Below are 21,293 nucleotides of genomic sequence, written 5' to 3'. Positions count from 1 at the left end.
TTTCTATGGAATACATATTTGTATCATTCTTAACTTTTTTGAATTATGCAGCTTAACGTGCTTAAAAATCACAGTTAACTGAAATGAAAATATTTTAGTGAAATATTACTCTAGAAAAAATGCACAAAGATTGAATAACGCACCATGTGTATCATGAACGTATCTCAAGTTTACAGAAATGTTTACAAATTACTTGTAATTGTCTCATATATATACCTTTACGACACAAATAACTATAGAAGCAAATTACTTCATTACACTTTGTGAGTAACTTATTTGGTTACTTTATGAGAGAAAATCTAACACGGACAAAGATTCTAAGGAAACTAAGTCACTGGCTGATAAGGATCAGGTTTTGTGATGAAAGCAGCTCACTTTATCAGATTTCAAGATGAAGATTAGTTATTTGGTCACTTTCTGAGAGAAGTGACTTAATTGGGAGAAATTTACTTGATTAAACATTTGGACGGAAATAGCTTTCAACGTTACAACACGGCAGAACTAGCTTGTAGGGTTACATTATATGAATTGAATTTATTTTTTTTTAAGTTATTTGTAACTTGATTAAAATATTCCCTCAGTTCTTTCATCAAACTTCGTAAAAAACTGAGATTATCTAAAACATTTCACACCTTTAAATCCAAAATTTATTTTTACGTTTTTGCCTCAACTTTTCAGAGAACTATTGGAGAAACTTATGTCCGAACAAATTGTATGAAATTGGTCTAATTTAAAATCAGATTTCGGATAAAAATGATGCAATTATTTTAACTTCTTCATATTTGGTGGACGATGTACAAATAATCTAATTATATTCATCACAACATGTATTTCATTTATTCTTCTCTCTATCATTGAATCATTTATATTTTTTCTTGTTGATCACTTAAAGAAAACCTACTTTTTTACAAACGATAGGGGGCTTTCTTTATTATTTTTCTGACATCTTCAATATACATTTTAAATCATTTATTCACACCTTTATTTTCTATATATATTTCGAAATTTTATTATATTATTTATTTTAATATTGCCTTGTCTTCTTTTCTTCTAACTTTCAATTACAACAATTCTCTTTCTCATCACTTAATTTGAAATGTGCAAATATCAGGGATTAATAGTGTGTTAAAACGTCTATTTTCAATCATACTTTTGTACATAATATTGACATTTTCATTACTTTATTTAAAAAAAAATGTACAATACCGCCTATCAGTTAGAGCTTTCAAATAGTTTTTGTTTACATTCTTTCGTTCTCATATAAATTTATTTCAAACATATAATTTGTCAGTTTTATGTTAACAATTTTTAAACATTCTTCCGTACACTTCTTCTTTTCACTCTCCCGCTAGTACAGCGATATGTCTACGGATTTACAACCCTAAAATTAGGGGTTCGATTTCCCTCGGTGGGCTCAGCAGATAGCCCAAGGTGGCTTTGCTATGAGAAAAACAGCCTCACACAAACACGCACTTCCTTTCACCACTTTATTTCTAATGTATAAATATTATTTCTCAATCTATGTTAAAACAGTCAATCATTTATGCGTACATTATCTTGCTATCATAAGTCAATTGTTCGTGCTAGCGCTTGTCCATTTTTGTTTTACTTTATCTCAGCATCGCTTTCTTCTTTATAGGTACATATTTCTTCACTTAAATCTGCATTTTTAATGTACTACATTCTAACATGACACTTCTTTTGTAACATAGTTAGTAAGTTCAACATTTTCATTTTATTTCAATATATATGTTTTAGTCTCTTCTGTTGTTTCTTTCACTCACACTTTTGTGCTTCGATCTTTTGTGTTTCAACATGCATTTCTAAAGTTTATAATTTTCCTCCAAACTTTGGAGCGAATTTGTATTATATATTATCTCAATATTGATGCCATTTAGACTAGAAAAATATTGCGCAGTCTCGTTTCATATGAATGGCGGGAAAATCCCACCAGATTAACCCAAAGATGGATAGAGAAAGAAATCTTAATGCGCTGATTGTTGAAGTTTGTATGTATCTACCTTATTTCATTGTGGAACACCCTTACAGTACATCACTTACTAGTGCACAGCTGACATCTAGCAACTGAGGAATCTAGTCGTGCACGAGCGTTCCAGCTATGCAGGCGATAACGGTGTTGTTTTCAGTGAACGTCTTGCTCCTACGGGATGTATGTAAGCTAGAATCACGGCCAAGCCTTCTATTCCCTGGTATAATTGATCACAAGCTTAATTACCAGTTTCATTAATGGGGATCGAAAAATCCCGGGCTGCAGCTGGAGCTGGGATGAGTAAATGCATGCAAGCGGCACGTTGTTCATGGAGGGCTTGCAGCGTGCACGGAGAAACAGAGCACACAGTGCTTGTGTTATCTTGTGCGCGAGCTCTTTCCCGCGGTACACCATGCAAATTTTTAACGATAAAAAAAATTAGAGAGGAGAAAGAAAACACATTGGGAAATTTACATATTAATGTGTACAAGCTGATTCTGTTGCTTTGGGCGCTATCTCAAAGGCTTAGTTTTATACTGTGTAATTTAATTCTGAGGGCTAAGCTCGCATTCTTCACATTATCAACATAAGTAGTTTGAATTTTACCAGAGGGGCTTCATTAAGCAGAAGCTCGAAATGAAAGCCTACGCACATTCAGATAGAAGCAAAACAAAGTTGAGTTTTAAAACACGTGGAAAGTTTTTAAAAAAGGTATAGCAAGGGAATTAGTGAAAGTAATATTGACGTTCGCGAAAGTAAAACCTAATTAAAGTGCGTTCAATACGTATGTACACATATAAGTAAACATCGTACAGAAATTACCAAGCTAAAATAAAGAAAACCTTATTTGATTACGCACGCAGAGATGCTTGTTGAGACAAAAATCCAGAAAAGAATTAAATAAACTTCTTCAGTTTGAATTCTAGAATACATAAATTTAGAAAAATGTTTTACAAGTCCATAATTGTCCGTTAAATGCATGTATATTTGGTGATTCAATAGAAAAATATGTTTCTGTATAGCTACCTATGATCCAGCTCTAAACTTTTAGTACTTAAGCATATATTCTCAGCAAAATACGCACTAGCTAATTAGAACTAAAAGCTCATATATAATTAATTAAAGTTCATTACAGACACGCAAGACACAGTGAAAAATACATAGTATAACACTACCGAATGTATTTTAATTGTGTATTAAGAAAAGGCAATGAGTGATTTATTTCAACAGTTCAAGGGTAGAAAATATATATTATGGAACGTTTATCAGCATGAAATGGCTGAATTATGGGCAACAAGATGATCAAAAGATAGAAAACAAAAAGTATTGTAAAAACTGTTTGTTTATAGTTAAGTTTAAGGCTACTCAATGGGTATAGAGAAGCGGTTTCTATCGTTAACAATTGTAAAAATAGAGTAACTAAGTAATGGACAAAAAACGTTAATGGTGGGAAAATAAAATTATGTAAGAATGAATTACCTGAGTTATGAACAACAAAAACAGTAGAAGGCAGGGATAACCACATATTATGATAATGAAATAGCTGAGAGATGTACAGCAAAAACAGCAAAATGCAAGGATAACTGTATGTTATAAGATTGAAACAGCTGAGAGATGAACAACAAAAACAGTAAAATACAGATATAACTGTATATTATAAGAATGAAACAGCTGAGAGATGAACAATAAAAACAGTAAAATGCAAGGATATCTATATATTATAAGAATGAAATAGCTGTTATGAACAACGAAAACAGTAGAAGGCAGGGATAATTATATATTATAAGAATGAAATAAGTGGGTTTTGAACAAAACAATCTATAAATGATAAACAAAATTACAATAAAAATTAACTGCCTGTTTTAAAATATGATAAGAATATATTTTAAGAATAAAGTAGCTGTGTTACAGGCAAATGAAGTAAAAGATAGAAAATGGAATTAATCTGAGATGCAAATTGTAATTAGGTTATAGACAACAAGACAGGTAAAAACAGAAAAGACAGAAAAACAAAATTGTTGTGAGAATGAAGCAGCTAGTAATGGATAACTCGACCAATAAAGTCTAATGTTTGCTACTGCTAAAAGGACAAGAAGATTTTATTATCATAATTTTTTAAAGTTAAAAGAATATTATTCCTGAATACTGGAATGATGAATTTAGTAAATATTTCATTTATGTAGTAAGGGTTAATTGGGTTACTTGCTTCATAAAAGTCGACTGAAACAAATAATAGGGTTAAGTGTTATAAATGAAACATAATTTTAAAATGTAGTAAATACACGACATTGATATGGTGGACAGACTCATCTTAAATTAGCCCTGATTATCACTGAAGAGACAGAAAAGTTAAAGACGCTCTGTTAAAACAATGTTTAACGTGATGATAAATTGCCAAAAATACTTTTTACTCGCATGATTGCACTGTAAGTTAGATAAGTGGTCAGAACTGAATAAATATTTATAATTAAAAGGAAAATGAAACCATAAGGTGGGACATGTTACCTTAAATATGTATTATTACATTTTAAAACCACTTACGAACAGTTTATATTGTGGAAAATAACGTTAAAATAAGCTTGAATGAGCAAACAAATCCTGATAATGTAAACAATGCAGTAATCTTTCTCTAACGTCTTGAAGAGCAGCATCTTAACATCTCACGCAGTGAAACATTAGCTGTTGTACCACTTTCGGTAAACACTACACACATAACCTTTGCTGACTTTATTATACTTAAAGAAATGTTAAGATCACGGAAGCCTAATATTTTAAGGTTACTGAATAATTTCTCTTCGCTGATAATAATATTAAAGCTTAAATAAGAAACAACAAACTTGAATGGAATGAAGAGAATAATTATTGGATATAAAGAAACCGAATTTTTGTATTGTTTATTATCTATAAGTATTCAAATACCACAGTTTCCTCTCTACTGATTTTGGATTTGGAATTGCAAAATTAGTAAGACTTCCTATTTTCAGTCAAATAGGCTCTGTTGTGACAAATATTCGAATTTCGTAAGGAGAAGTTGTACTCATTGAGAGAAAATCATGATTATTACAGAAAAGGTAATATGGGGTACTTTTTCAAGTTAAAATTTAAAGACAACATATAACTTTCAACACATTTAAATTGACTTATCGTGAAATATTTATTTTTTTCTCTAACTGATGAATAAATTTGTATATCAAATAATTAAATCCATAAGAATAGTAGTCATGCACATGTATAACGTAACCGTACAAACACTTCATTCGTATAACACTACGCACTAATTATGAATTAGTTTATGCTTCATATCACGGTATAAATTAATTAGAAATGTTTGAATAGAGCTTATACTCTAATGAACCCGTAAAATACGAAATGTCGATGAATAACTAATGTCTCAAACACTGAGGTTGTTTATATGTACATAAAGATTACCTATATTAATATTGAGAGAGTTTAAAGTTCCTCACATTTCCAAATTTAATGTGTAGCCTGTAATTTTATTACCATTTTGCTCCGCATCTTAACTCAAAATATCGTTTTTGTTATGAGGTTATTTGTCTGTATATAGGAGTTACATGAGTATACAGGATATTTATTAGACATATACGAATCAAGGGTTTCCAATTTTTAAATCGAGACGGTACACAACATGGCAAGTTATTCTAACTAAATATTTTCTAGGCTCCTTTCACTCTCGAATTTTATTCTGTTATGCTTTATGCAGATGGTTTGATTTGGCCTTACGTTCTATTTCATCCTGTTTTTATTACACACTTTGTACAACAATGAAAATTAAAGAAATTACCGGTTGCAAGAACTAATGTACCAACTGTTAAAAATACAGAATTCAAAATCCTTTTAGATTTGTCTCTTTAATCACTAAAGAGAAAGGAGTTGTCCTATAAATTTGATAAATACTTCTACCTCGATGGAAAAAGTTTAACAGAACTTTTTGAGTAAGGCTAGGTAGTCCCATCTCAAGGGAGGGAATTTAGCAAGTTTGTTTTTTATGAAAAGTTAAATACTCAAGAAAAAGACTTAACAAAATTGTTATTGAGAATCATCTGCTCTCACCACAGGGAGTTTAATAATTTGTTATGGAGGAGTGTTTTAAAATATTGGTGTTGAGGTAAAAGATATTATTTTAAATATCTGTTAAGAATGAAAGTAAAAAAGCACTATAAAAAAGTTATCCGTACCCCAAAATGTTTCAAACTTTTGCAGCAACCAGCCTAAAATATACATATCAAATGTTCTTCCCATCTTTATATCTTTTTTAGTCGAGTTTTGATGTTTTCTTTTCTTGTTTTTTTTTCCAAATCCTAGCTTGCTACAATTAAAACTAACGTGGTTGACCTTTAGTGTGACTTTGTGATACATTCCTTTGAATACTACAGGGTGTTCGGAAAGTCACTGTGCAGTTTTGAAAGCAGTGATAACAGCATTCATTCAGTCCATTTCAAGCCAGCAACTGATAGCGGTGTTTAGAAACAAAATAAGAAGGATCCAAGTCTGTATTAATGCCAACAGTGGTCACTTTCAACATTGTTTATAATTGTCATTCATATTTGCCTCCTGTATTCTATATTGAAACATGTCTGTTAATAAATATATAAGTACACAGTGACTTTCCGAACACCCTGTACTATATTTTGATCCAAATGTGATCAAAATCAAATGAAAATGTTTCGAGTTAAACTGCTCAAACGCAATACACATATAAAGAAGTGAAAACAACATATGGTCAAATACATATAATATCTAACATCTTTAAAATATGAAATATGCGATCTAATGCATTCGATTGGTAATTGTATATACATGCTTTCTAAATGGTTTATTATAATTCTGAAGGAAGGGTACTATTATAAATTAACTTATCTTTCTAGATAAGATATACACCCGAACCTCTTTAAGTGTTGGAAAACACAGCACGAAACTTTGTTGAAGAGACAGAAGATTTACCTCAACATCTTTAAAGCTATATCCCAAGCAGCATTTGTGTTAGAATCTGTAAGAGAAACTGTAGATAAATACTCAACACTGTGTAATCTGCCAAAAATTAAAAGGAGACGTGAAAGTCTCTAAACGTGTGTACATATAAATTTGTCGTTGTTCCATAATAATGAATCCAAACTGTTATAGAAACCTTTTATATATTCTTTGGTAGATTGTTTAGGTAAAGTATTTTTGAGGAAATTTAGTTAAATGAACGGCAACCGCCTGATGTAGAAACACAAGTATAACACTCTTCTGATGTAGAAACACAAGTATAACACTCTTTTGCCTTTCATTCTCAGGTGTTTCTGCAACAGGCAGTCGATGTCATTCAGCTAAATTTCACATTTTACATAATTCAAAATTTGCTTTTAATTACTCATTTATATAAAATGAGTAACTGAAAGAACATTTCTCCATGTAAAGAACTTGACCTAGACATAAAAGACCTATCCTTTTAAGTTTGCTTCACACATAGCAAGGAAGAGAGTCGTCATCGTATAAAACTAAATTGTTATGTAATTAACAACACTGAAAACCTTCTTAATGAGAGTCAAATATCACAACTTCATTGGTCGAATCCTGTCTCTCTAAACTGTATGGCTTTGCCCCTATTGATGAATTGTTACCAAATTTGTTATGAAGGTTTGTTTGGTTCATGAGGGGATACATGCAAATTTACGGTTTCACATTTTATGTTATGCTATTTTAAGATAACATTTCACTAATCATGGATTTACATAATTTCCATCTGGAATATTAGTATCCCAGCTAGTTTTATTAATCGACATTTAGGCTCAAATACTACACCGTTCGTTGATTATTTCGAATTAAGCACAAAGTTAATCAGTGGGCTATTTTATTCTAACGGTGTGTCAGCAGACGTACCGCTGTGTTACTGGGGGACCTACTGACAGCAAACGATGAACTGCACTTTGCTAAGGTAATTCACTATATACAAAAACGAACAAAGTAGAGAATACCAGATCATCAGTACAAAAATATATTTTTATGGAAATGGAAAAGTTTTGTAATATCCGTCCACACTAAACTTCTTAATTAGTAAAGATAAAATAGCCTACTTGAAAACCAATGCCTTCCTGTAAACTATGATATTTAAAGTGAGGATGTATACATTTACAAATAACTTATTTTTCCAAAATTGGGGCCAGAGTGTGGTCTAGTACTTTTCTTCTTAAACTAGTGATCAGAGATTCTAGGTTTCGAGTCGTGGTGCCACCACAAATACTTCGCACTTTGTATTTGGTTGGGCAGTCTTGAATATCTCTCTTTGGTTAATTAAGAGAAAGTACTGTAAACTGGTTTCTTTCTTTTGTGGATTTCAAAATTAAGGACATGGCATAATGTGTTGTTCAGATGAAAATGCAAACAATAATTCTAAGTATGAATTTCCCTTGCCAGTAACTAACTCTTGGCGGTAACTTTTTCACATTATATTCCTATTTTCTTTTATCAAATACTAATTCTTCTCAGTAATTTTTTTTTTACTTTGAATTCCTCCTTTCTCTTGTCGAAACTAAATGTTGTTAAGAGTTTGAATTGTTAATTATATCTTTTCAATGACAAGTCATCGAGAACAACTGTTCCATTTTGGATTTCTTATTCCTATAGTCCATAACTTATTTTTGCCCATAAATTTCTAATTCTGATTTTCGATTTTACTTCGCAGTATATATTTTACTTATCCACATTATTATTTTAAATTCCTTCTTTTTCCCAGGAGGACCCGATTTTTTTATCACTAATGCTACTTATTTACTGCTTCGAGTTGCTTAGCGGTAAGTTTGAGATCTTATAACATTACAATCATCTTTCGAGTCACCAGCGTGGGAGACGATTCAGTTAATAGGCTATTTATGCTTTTCGGCTGAACTTTTTAACGTACATATGATATTTTCTAATACGCTAACTTCTAGTGCTGCGTGCCAGTTCAAAATCTTTTCATGAATCAGCTGTAAGATACAGTCAATGGAATTTTCAAGTTTACTTCACACAATTTGGGATTTTTTTTTGAAAAATATAAATATTTACTTTATTTTCAGTGTCCCTAAAATAATTTTCTTTAGCAATTTATGTTTTTGCAGTAAATGTTTGTTTTCGGTTTTAGATATTTAATAAGTTAACCTTGAAGTGCATCTCATGATATAGTGACAGTTATCATGTTTATGTTTGTTAAACCAAGTGGTCGAAGAAAATCATTATTTGTAGTCTAAGTGTGTTTGATAGACAGATGAAGATTGCCGATATCATTATAGATATCAAATATTGAGCATCTGACAATTCTGGGCAGTTATGCGATATAGAGTGAAAACGGAAACCAAAAACATGTAATAAATATATACTTTTACGATAATCTTATTATTTACCTCACTGAACTGGGAGAAACAACAGTCAACATTAAATTGGTTTGTAAAGCAAATTTGAAATGATAACGTTATTGTAGTTTGTTTTTAATGTAGGAGAATGGATATTACTTTATACAACTACAGTAAAACAATGTATAGTTTGAAACGATTCCGTTAAAGATATAATGACATATTGTATCTTCAGAAGGTTGCAGGAGATCGCTATTATACTTTAACTTACACAATTTACATATTTTCTACATGTGACAAATAATCATTGACGAAATAATATAAACCAATAAAAATAAAAACTAATATCAATGTGAATATCCGTTACGTTAGCATTGCTTTAAAACAGGAACGTTTATAAGTTTGTTTTTAAATAAGATAATTATGAGTTTATAATAAACATTATTTTTAGTCATATGCTAAGGACATATTGACTTTTTTATTTTACAGAACAATAGTGTCTTTTGTTTATAAAATAATGTTACAAGTGAGTAGATAATTTTTTCTTTGTTTCATTTTGCATTATTTAAGTTTAATTCAACTATAAGAAAGTGTAACTAATCAAGCTATAACAGGTTTGGGTTTCCAAAACTTTATTTAAGCAACACAATGACAGTGTACACACAGGTTAAAACTACGTAACCCTCCAGAAATAAAACTACTCCTCAATTATTAATTTTGTAAGCGCACCCATGATAAATACAAACATTTTTAAATACAAATGTCACGTTGGCAATCTTTTAAAAAACAACAACTGTGTAATAGCTTCTAGAGAGACTTTATTCATAAGTTATTGATACAGATAAGCAAAATATTTATTTTTTCATTGAAGAATAAAATAATGGTTTCAATGTCGATAAATAATAATCACAGTTAAATGGCAAAACTGTAAAACAAAATTCAGATTTAATATTCAAAAAACGTAACTGGCTTTACGAAGACTGAAAAAATACATGACAAGATGCTAGTTAAATTTAAAATCTTATGTACAATGACATTACTTTTTCAAAGTTTATTTCTCATTTACTGAAGCAGTCATTTCGTTTTCAAACACTGCCGTTAAATTACATACAACTTTTCCTGATATGCAGTTTCTTTAAACGGTTTTCACAGTTTATTATACATCTCACTGTGACAATGGATATACAGCATATCAAATCCTAGGACTAAACAACAAGACTGCTTGCACGCTAACAAATGAACAATCGTAAATCTAAAATTCTACAGCTCTGCTTGACATCACTACTTCATGAAAAATATAACCTCTCACCATTTTTCAGCTTTTTTCTCTACATTCTATACTTTCCGTCAAATATCTATCACAGCGCATTAAATGCATATGCATACTCTTGCGTTCATTAGTCTTGCTTCCAAATTTGTTGATAATGTTCAGAAGAAAACATTTAAGAGAAAAACTTAACCTAAGATAAACAATGGGAAGTTCAAAAGTATCTTTCAGAGTTTTTAAAACCACCCCATATTTCAAATATTTGTACAGCATTTGAGAACACACTATATTTTATTAAAGTTTTCAATTTTTTCTCTATAAACACGATTTAAACCCTATTTACAAATGTTAAAAATGTTGCAGTTACGTTTCGTAGCAACTTCCTTCCATTTCAAGTCTACCGCGTTCAAAACGTCACGAAATACCTCTTTTGGCAAATGAGTATTTGTCTTTAATTTGCAAATAAAAAATATTAAACAAATTACTTAGGTTAGCTTAACTTACATCAGAGCAAGCATGGAAGCACAAAGAGCAGCAAACTATATCGATTTCTTGCTGACGTCACTTTTTAATTAGAAGATATGCATAAACGTGCGCTTTGGCACGCTGGTGCCGTCGTCATAACGACGCTGAATTAAGAAATGACAGCCACTCATAGACTGGACTAATCAGGTGTACGTCTATATCATCCTCCCTTTCTCAATCTACTGAATAAAATCCAAGAACAGATGAGATAAGAGGACAGAACATCCAAACTCCTAAAAATTGCTAAGCTTAGATCGTTAAGTTACAGCCAGCTAATTCAAATATTACCGCCTTACAAGTAAAATGGAGAGTACAACAGAGACACTACAATAAAAGCAGCAACCACTAAAAATATTGTTAAACCTACCGAATTCCTAGTAAACGTTTTGGAAATTTTAGTTGTAAAACTTAATCGGTCATAAAACTTTAATTAAGGAAGATAGAACAATAGCATTTTTTCTCAACTAAATAGAAAAAACTAAACTAAAAGCTAACGATAGCGACAATTTGTAATTCTAATGGGGTCTAAAGAGTAAATCGTGCGCAAGCGCAATAGTATGTCATACGCTCTTTTTGCAAAGAGAATCGAGAGATGAAAGTAGCTCATTTGGTTTCCCTAAATTAACATTCAATAAAAGGATAAACTTAATGGAATATATGCGTTTTAATGTTTTCGACCAACCACTAGTTGTTGTTTTTTGTGTCAAGTGTAAAAATAGCATCAAACCTGTTGTTCAGACAACAAAAATTTAATGGATGCTCTGTAATCAGGTATATTTAGAAGTTGTTAGTAAAACATATCGTAGTTAAGGAGGTATGATAAGTGTCATTTAACAGCTTAACAAGTTATCTAGTATATAAATATTATACATACATATTGAGTAAGAGAGTGTTCACAAATAGCTGAGTTTTATCAGTAATTGTTTGTCTGCTGTTAAGTGCAAAGCTAAATGATACCTTATCTGTGCTGTGCCCACTATGAGGTATCGAAATCCAGTCTTCTTTTTCATAGGAATTAGGTCCATATTTTGGATCACGAAGGGTCAGATTCAGCATTGAATTATTCATTCCTCTCAGGAATTGTTATTTGGTGGCACTGTTACTGAAACCTAGGTAATAACCCTTGTTACGTTGATGCATTATTTACAATATGTTTTGTCCATTGTTTGCACTTTTAATTAACAAACCATTTTTGTGCTATATCCAATTCATGGGGTAATATTAACTTCTATATTCTCACTTTAGTGTTATAAGCCTCCAGACGTACCCCTGACTCATTTTGGGATGGGGTATTTTCTCAAAGAACCCTCACGAGCTACCCAGATGGGTTAACAGTCACACGTTAGTGCTGCTATCGTATTTTCATGTAAAATAATAAAGTAAGTAATGTTTTGTTTGTTTGTTTTGAATTTCGCACAAAGCTACTCGAGGGCTATCTGTGCTAGCCGTCCCTAATTTAGCAGTGTAAGACTAGAGGGAAGGCAGCTAGTCATCACCACCCACCGCCAACTCTTGGGCTACTCTTTTACCAACGAATAGTGGGATTGACTGTCACATTATAACGCCCCCACGGCTGAAAGGGCGAGCATGTTTGGCGCGACGGGGATGCGAATCCGCGACCCTCAGATTACTAATCGCACGCCCTAACCCACCTGGCCATGCCGGGCCGGTAAGTAATGGTAACGATAAAATAAAAACGATCACCTAACATATGTTATTTAGTAATGTCCACACGGAAAAGAATGTCAGTAGGTTGCTATATACATCACAATTAATTCTAAGTTGTTAAAACAATGGATAACAATTACATTTGATGATTTGAGATATAAACGGGCTCGTAATCAGTAACGTAATAAGTTTCTCTTATAGAAAATTGAACTTACAAAACAGTATCTGTATATGTCAAATAATTTTGGAAATTCGGAACAAAGACACGCATAATTTACGTGGTGAACACTGTCAGGCTTGTGTATTGTTTTATATGGTAAACTCTGTCAGGCGTGTGTATTGTGTCAGTTAATATGGATATAGCATACCATCCACATGAAATTCTACATCAAGTCCTTATTCGGTCGTTCGTGTCGCTGCTCGTACTGGATGTAATTAAATTATTTGTATTGTAATAATCTTTCACAAAGCAACAATAAATAAATTTGGCAGCTACTTCTTGCCTATTTTGAAACGAGGATCTGGTATGAACAGGTCACAGCTCTTGGTCTATATGCTTTTAAATGCTTATATATGGATGTAGCTCATTAGAAAATATATAATTCCTTATTTATACATGTTCTATATCAGAAACAGATTCGGCCGGTAACATTTTGTTTTCTTTTAACATCGACATAAATGCTTTATATATTGGTTTAGTATTAAAGCTGTTATAGCAAGTATTTTATAAAAAAAGTGGTTATTTCTTTTGTTCGTGGTATCTATATATATATTTAACTACTTCAGATTCGTTTGATTATCATTATAAAATCATCATAAATATTAGTATTTTTACTGACCATTATGTTAAGTTCTGAAATTTGAAAAGCACCTAATACTTACATAAATAATTATAATATTTTGCTAGTTCGAGCGCGGGACCTAAAAATGCAGAATTATCACATTCGAGTACTATTGTTATTGATATACGTATTCTACTTTTCTGAATATATTATGCATATTGCATTCGTTATGCACTCAGTTTATAAAGAAAAGTCGGATGACCGCTTCTTAAACATACTCAGCATTTATGCTTTGTTTTACTAGTTAAGAACGAAAATGTCGATCTAAATAAAATCTGTCTCACGCAATATTGACAATGTATAGCCTGAAGGTAATTCTTAAGGCGCTTATTCAAATGTTTAGTTTTAACAGCTTATCAAAACCTTTCTTTTCGTGTACTTAACTGTGGCCATTTTGTAATATATATTGATACTGAGTCTATTATGTTTCCATTTATAAGGAAATAAACGCAAGATACTATTGCGTATGCGCAGTCTTTTTCTTTATGTCTTGTTTTCAACTATTGTAGCAATTCCAAATGTTCTTTGTCTGCTGCTGGACTGTTGATTTAAACGATGAGTTCCAGCATAGATAAAATAAGACTAAAAGTCTGGAAAGTAATAGCAAAAACCAGAGTTTGCTTTAGTAATAAGACAGGAGCCTTAAAACAGTAATATAAAGAGCTTCCATGCACCCATCATTTAATGCTAAATAGTTATACACTCTATCTTGATTGATGCTAAGAAGAACAATAATATCTAATTCCTCTCTCTTTCAATCAACATTAGTCACAATGAATATTTTATCTTCTATTACTACGCACAAACTAATCAATATACACAAATATACATGCTTTTGAGCCAGAATCACTTAACATATACAAATAACTTGTAAAAGACAAATCTCATTATCACAGTTCTCGTAACAGATTAAATGAAATAATAATAATAAAGGTGTCACATATCTAAAAAGAGTAAATTAAAATTTATTTATTACTGTAACTTTACATCAAACCTTCTACAAACGGAATGGGTAAAGATAAAATGACCAAACACGTCGAATACTTAGCCAGCTCATAAGAAAAGGAAACGAGAATCGTTTATGTTAGGAGTGTGATACATGCAACAGCTGTAAACTAGCGACATCTGACAAAAACTACAACTTCTCACAGCACTGACCAAGTGGTGACATCTGACGAAAAACTGCAACTTCTTACAGCACTAGCTAGGTGGCATGCTTGAGGAATAAACCTTTCTAGTGTTAAACACTTTATAAATTGAAACATTGTACTTGCTACATTCTTGCTGAATTTTCTAAAAGTTCAAACTAGTATTCTACAGAATTGGCAATAATGACTTTAAAACTGTATAACTTGACAAGCTATCGAGTAAACTGGACATTAAATGGCGTTTCGATATATATACTCGTTCATCTTACCCGGATCTAATCACCTGCTCACTAATCAAGTTGTTCTATTTCAAAACAACGTTTAAAATATAGCAGCTAACTAGATATTTCGAACAACGATTTCCAATTGTATTTTAAATTTATGAATTATTCAGAATCTTTCAATATACACAAACCTTCTAAATACAAGACAAACATGATAGTTCAGTTGTTTGATTATAACGGTTGAAGCAAATAATATTTGACACATTTTATACACAAGTAATTCACCATATACATTGTTTTTCAATTTATATTCATAAAATTTGTGCTACAATCAAATTGACTTCGCAATGGTTGAATAAAAATTTTGGATGCATTTCTTCAAACAAGCTATAATTATCAATGAAGGCAGTTTTATAAGTAAAAAATATTTTCAAGAAATTTGAGATTGCTTAGGGGTTTAAGAACACACTAGTAAAACCCCGTTTAAGATCATAAAGTACGTTCAAATTGTTTTACAATTTTCTGAGTTGAACCATTACAATGAATATAAATAGAGTATTTTAAGAAATTAATGATTGCTATAATCAAGTGTTTACACAAATATTTTTAACAATCTCGCAGGATTTAGATAAAATATAATGAATAAAAACATAAGATAACTAATTTTATGGAATACACTGATAGATTTTGTACTTTATATTTTCCATATCATTTAAGTTATTGTCTATATTTGTCAAAGTGATACAAAAACAACATAAACGACAAAGTCAAAAAGTTAATAAAGGCACTGAGCTACGTAACTCGACGATTATCTCAGGAGTCATGTCTAAAATTCACAAGTCAAAAAGTTGCAAAATATCGAAAATGAAAAGTTTGTCTAAAATGAACTAAAAATTACGTTTTTCTTAATATTTGTTTTCATAAACGATAAGTTCTTATCAACTCACATTTTTGGTTATATTAAAATATGATAACGATATATTCCTAACTTTGTATCAACCCTATATTAGCAGATGTCTTTTCTACTAAGATATATATATATGTATTCTTTTATTACACTTTCTCTGTCTTATATGCACAACGCTAGTTAAAGCATAGTTGCTTGAAATGATAAATAGATTACTTTACAAAAAATAGAAGGTGTCTTTGTAAGTCTAATAAGAAAACATGTTTAAGTCATAAAATGTAAAACATATATATACACATAAACGTGTGTGTGCTCTTTGTGTATGGTCACAAAATCTATATAACAATATTATTGTTCCATAAGTTACAGTGCAAATAATCTACCTCAATATCATGAAAACACGAAAAAATGTATCGTATCTCAATGAATTGGTAATAACACTTACACAAAATTTGTATCAGTTTTGAAAAATTTCCATGTTTAGGGGTCTAGCTGAGCATGTTTATAAAACACGCACTACAATAAGTCAGTTTTATATTACAAAAATTTAGACATAGTGTATTACTTCATATATAAGATGTAAGTTGTTGTTGTTATTTTATTATTATAAATACTGGAACACTTCACTAGAAAAAGATGCCTTTGGAAACATCTAATAAGCAGGTCTAGGATAACTGTACTAATATAAAGAGTTGTCACAATCCCCAACTGCAATTGCAGTAATGATTATATACAAACACAATCACTAACACGTGTGTCTATAAGAAAGAAATAATATCTTAACGAAGTAAAACCTCGAGATAGTATGACAAAAGATTCAAGTTGAGCTGGTGTCGAGTTGAGGCACCGGGTTTTGGAGTGTCATATTCCTTCAGAGAGAAGAACCTAAATATCGCCCATGGTAATTGAGCATTTACGTTATTGTGACATTATCCATAAACAAAATACCTTTAATTTAACCTAGTTTATAAATATTAGGTGAAGTCTGTCAGAAACTCTGACCAATTAGCGCACACAACTTCATACAGAGAAATACTGATCAGTGTTAATTATTTCTGTGACTATCTCTGGAACCTCAATAGTCAACACTAACTTAAACACTGTCGAAAAAAATCAAAAGGCACCAACTCCTACATCACCTACGCCCTTTTATTAAGGTGAAATTGAAAGTAGTATCTCACTGACTGACAGATATAATTTACTGCTCTGATATTGAGCCAATATTTCTAAACAGTGGAAGTATTATCTTCCTTTCTAATCACAGAAACAAATAAATATATATCTTTCATTTAAACCAAAATATTTTCGTAGCTAATAAAGAGATTCAGTTCAAGATGGAAGAAGTTCTGAAACTGTGTTGAGCAGTAGGATTGCATATTATTTCGCAGTAAAATACAAATAATTGAATCCTGTTGATGACCAAGATTAAGAAAAAAATTAACTTTTACTTGCTTTCCCGCTTGAAGCTATTCAATAAAATTTGTAAATAGCTATACTTTTAACAGTTCAAGTTATATTCTCATTTCACAACCGCAGAACTTTAAGAAGTACCGTTCAACTATAAAACGGGAAACTATAATATTATCTAGACATAAATTTTTATTCGTCTTTTGCACATTCATCAGTTTATTTACTCTTCCCAATCATTTAAAAAGCATGAAGAGTTAAGTTCCAAACATTTCTGATATTATTTACTTTTTAACTAGAACGTCATTGGTCCTTTTATCGGCTAAACTGCCTTATTTGGCAAGTTCATTAAACGGCTTTATAAAAATAATTAATGCTGGTGCTTGTCTTTCAGGGTAATGGGGTGGTCTCCTCCAGTTATAGAAGGCATGGAAGCATAGTTCCTGATCTGATTTAAAGCAATTAGCTGGTTCGGAAAACTGTTGTGACTTGACTTTGCCTCTACAGAGCCAGCGTGAGATGCAGTTTTAGGAAAGTTGACGTGTTCATAAGGAAAGTAAGATCGAGAAGATCCAACCATTGGCATTTGGGCTCCAGAAGAGATGGGCAACATTCCAGGTTGTATCGGGGAAAAAGCAGAAGTGGTCTTGGTAGCTGATATTGAAAGTGATCCACCATCATAACTCACCTGTGAGGATCCTACTTGACCACAATGGGTAACCTCAGGATTATTTCGAATATTAACATTGGAAGTATGGATGTTCCCAGAAGCTGCTCTAACCATCATCTGGTTGTGGTCAAGCTCCCTCGATCCAGTATGGAGACGGGGGTGGTTATTTGGAATTGGCTGAAGACGTGTCTCCGAAACATGAGGGTATACTGAGTGGTTAGTGATCATAGATGAGGAGTCGTTGTCGTGATTGGGTGGGATGTTCTTGGACCAAAAGTTGTCCATGTGTACACGGCCTAAAGGATTGACTGTTGTTGGCTGTGGACTGCTCGCAAGTGTCAAATGTATTTTTTTTTCCATGCGGTCGGAGTGTTTCTGCATATGTTTGGCTAAGTAGCTTTCTTGGGTGTAGGACTTACCGCAATATTGACAAATATGAATCTTTAGATGTTTGGATTCCTTGTGTTTAGGAATGTGCTCCAGAAGGCTGGTCTCGTCAGTGAAACACTTGTAGCAGCTGTTACACTTGTAGGGTTTATCGGTCTGGTGACAGCGAGAATGGGACTGGAGATTGGAGAGCTGACTGAAAGCCTTGTTGCAGCCTGGATGACGACACTTGTACGGCTTGTCCCCGGTGTGGGTTCGAATGTGTTGCTGCAGGTGAGACAGTTGGGTGAATTTCCGCTGGCAGATCTCGCAGCGGTATGGCTTTATCCCCAGGTGAATCCGCGTGTGCTGGGACAGGTAGGAAGAGTTGGCAAAGGCCTTGGAGCATTGAGAACACTTGTAGGGTTTGGCTTCACGCATATGAATCTGAGTGTGTAGCTGCAAGTCTGCCTTGGAACCAAAGATCTGCAAAAGCACAGAGGAGACGAGAAAACATGGTCAGTGAGGAGTACCTCTTCAGGACACTTTTATTCCTCCTTTTGAGCTTTAGAATGGCCTGGCCTACCACACCATTCAAACTTAACTTAGAAAGTCAAAATTAAGACACAGGGTCATTTAAGTTGATACTATACGCTTTTTTTTCTTAGTCAAAAAAAGGAGACACTTTAGAACTAGTTTTTTATAAACATTCAAAGTTTTAAAACCAATATTTTTCAGACCAATTCAGTGCCATGCCATGGCCCCAAAGCAGGCTATGAAGATGCAGCTAAACACCATAAAAATATCAATGCTGTGGCGCCATTATGGTGTGGCGGGCTTTGCGCTCATTATGGATTTAAAAGTGTTCTGGGTTTGTGGTGTGTACAACAATATACTGCAGCAAGAAAATGAATAAGTCTAGTGAGATTGTTTTGTTTCGGAAAATATTAAATACATTAGTAGCAACAGAATAAAATTAAGATAAATATCCGAACTAAAAAGTGGTTAAATAGAAAAATAAATATTATTAAATAAATTATGTTTCATGTCACATAGCTTTATATGAGTTATTTGTAATCATCTGTAAGTACAATAAATCAATTAACAAGCAAGCAAAAACAAAAATTAAAAATATTGAACAATAAAATTCTAAGTTTGAAAAATTAATACAAATAATGACACAAGCAACCACTAAACAGTTACCTCACAGGTCATCTATTTCAATGTAGTTAAACAAGAAAAAATACTAAAAAAGTACAATTTCTTATTTAATCTTTTATATTACACACCATCATTTACCAACTTAATGTAGGCAACACTTCTTTTTCTAGTCTAGAAATATTAAAACCTGTCTTGGATAATTATTTTATTTTGTTAAGGATTGTTTTACTAAAAGTCATATGACGCATTGGAAGTAAATGTTTGTAGCCATTAAAAAAATAATTCAAAATTTCATATTTTGTACATTTACATTGTAGAATTTCCACCTCTCATACAATTCAATGTGAAATTAAATGGAAAGTTTGAAAACTCGCAAAATATTACATTACCGTGGCCAAGTTTCTAGAAATTTTGACGAGAAATGATGAGCACACTTAGTATAATATAGAATGGGAAAATATAAAAGAAAATTGAATTTTTCTTCAGATGCTAGTACATGAATAAAGTAATATATCTATTTTACAAGGTGCGTAGCATGGAGTTTTCCATTTCTTTGATAATGTTTTGTTTGTTTCTTTTCAATTTCGCGCAAAACTACACCAGAGCTATCTGTTTCTTATTTAGCAGTGTAAGGTTAGATGGAAGGCAGCCAGGCTTTAGGCATTACCACCCACTGCCAACACATGGACTATCTTTTAACAACGAATAGTGGGAATCAACGTTACATTATAACGCAACTACGGCTGAAAGGTCGAGCATGTTTGGTGTGACAGCAATTTGAGTCCTCGACTGTCATATTACGAGTCGAACGCACTAACCACCTGGTCACGCCAGGTCTGCCTGATTGATTGGTAGACTGCTTATTTGGAATTCACTACAAAGCTATCCGTGCTACCCCAACCAAAGAGACCTTAATGACTTGATCAGATATCTTGGTCTAACTAAGTCGAATGCTGAGATTTTGAAATATAGACTCAAGGAGTTGGATTTGTTAGATAAAAGTGTGCAAGTCGCAAGTCAGAGAAAGCGTCACCGATGGGCTCTGCTTCTGTCACGGTGTATCTGGTCTGTGCGAGGCAAATGGAATTGCCTATAACCAGAAGGAGTGGCGCCTCTTTATTGATAGTTCATCCAGAAGCCTCAAAGCTGTGCTGCTCCATAACGGGAATAAGTATCCATCTCTTCCTCTGGCTCATTCGGTGCACCTCAAAGAGGAATGCAACAGCGTCAAGACCTTGCTAGAAGCCTTGAATTATGATCAATATGGCCAGAAAGTTATCAAAGACTTCAAAATGGTGACATTCCTGATGAGTCTCCAAGGTGGCTTTACCAGTTTCCCTGTTATCCTTGCATTTAAAACAGTAGGTATGCCGCAGCGTACTACAACAAGAAGCACTGGCCACAACAGACCGAGTTCTCTGTGGGGAGGTACAATGTCAAGTGTAAGCCACTAGTGGACCTCCAGAAAGTGTTTTTCCCATCATTGCACGTAAAATTAGGTCTTATGAAACAATCTGTCACAGCCTCTGATAATGAGTCTGCCTTCGTGACTTTTTCCTCAAGTTGTCTGAGGCAAATGTCAAAGCTAGTGTCTTTGCTGGACCATAAATAAAGATCCTAGAGTGAACAGAATTCCACAAGAAGGTCAGTAGGAAGGAAAAATACTTGGAGCAGCTTTGTCGCAGTGATTCGGGTTTCTTGGGCAATCACAAGGCCGAAATTTATGTGAAACAAGTTGAGGATCTGGTGAAGAACTTCAGCAAAATGGGCTGCAGGTTGTCCCCGAA

At 32.6% G+C, this 21,293-nt stretch overlaps 1 protein-coding gene across 1 annotated transcript in view; it reads right to left on the bottom strand.

Moving 5' to 3' along the window:
- Window positions 1-9,944: 9,944 nt before the first annotated feature.
- The window catches only part of LOC143237654 (uncharacterized), a 90,430-nt gene continuing 79,081 nt past the window's right edge, over window positions 9,945-21,293 (bottom strand). The window contains exon 5 of the mRNA XM_076477145.1: window positions 9,945-18,831. Within this exon, the coding sequence (XP_076333260.1) occupies window positions 17,680-18,831 (1,152 nt within the window). The 3' untranslated portion in view covers window positions 9,945-17,679. The remainder of the gene's footprint in view (window positions 18,832-21,293) is intronic.

Source organism: Tachypleus tridentatus, chromosome 13 (genome assembly GCF_004210375.1).
Source record: "Tachypleus tridentatus isolate NWPU-2018 chromosome 13, ASM421037v1, whole genome shotgun sequence".
Classification (NCBI taxonomy): Eukaryota; Metazoa; Arthropoda; class Merostomata; order Xiphosura; family Limulidae; genus Tachypleus; species Tachypleus tridentatus.
The sequence above is the reverse complement of the archived record's forward strand: the minus strand, read 5'-3'. Positions and strand labels throughout refer to the sequence as shown.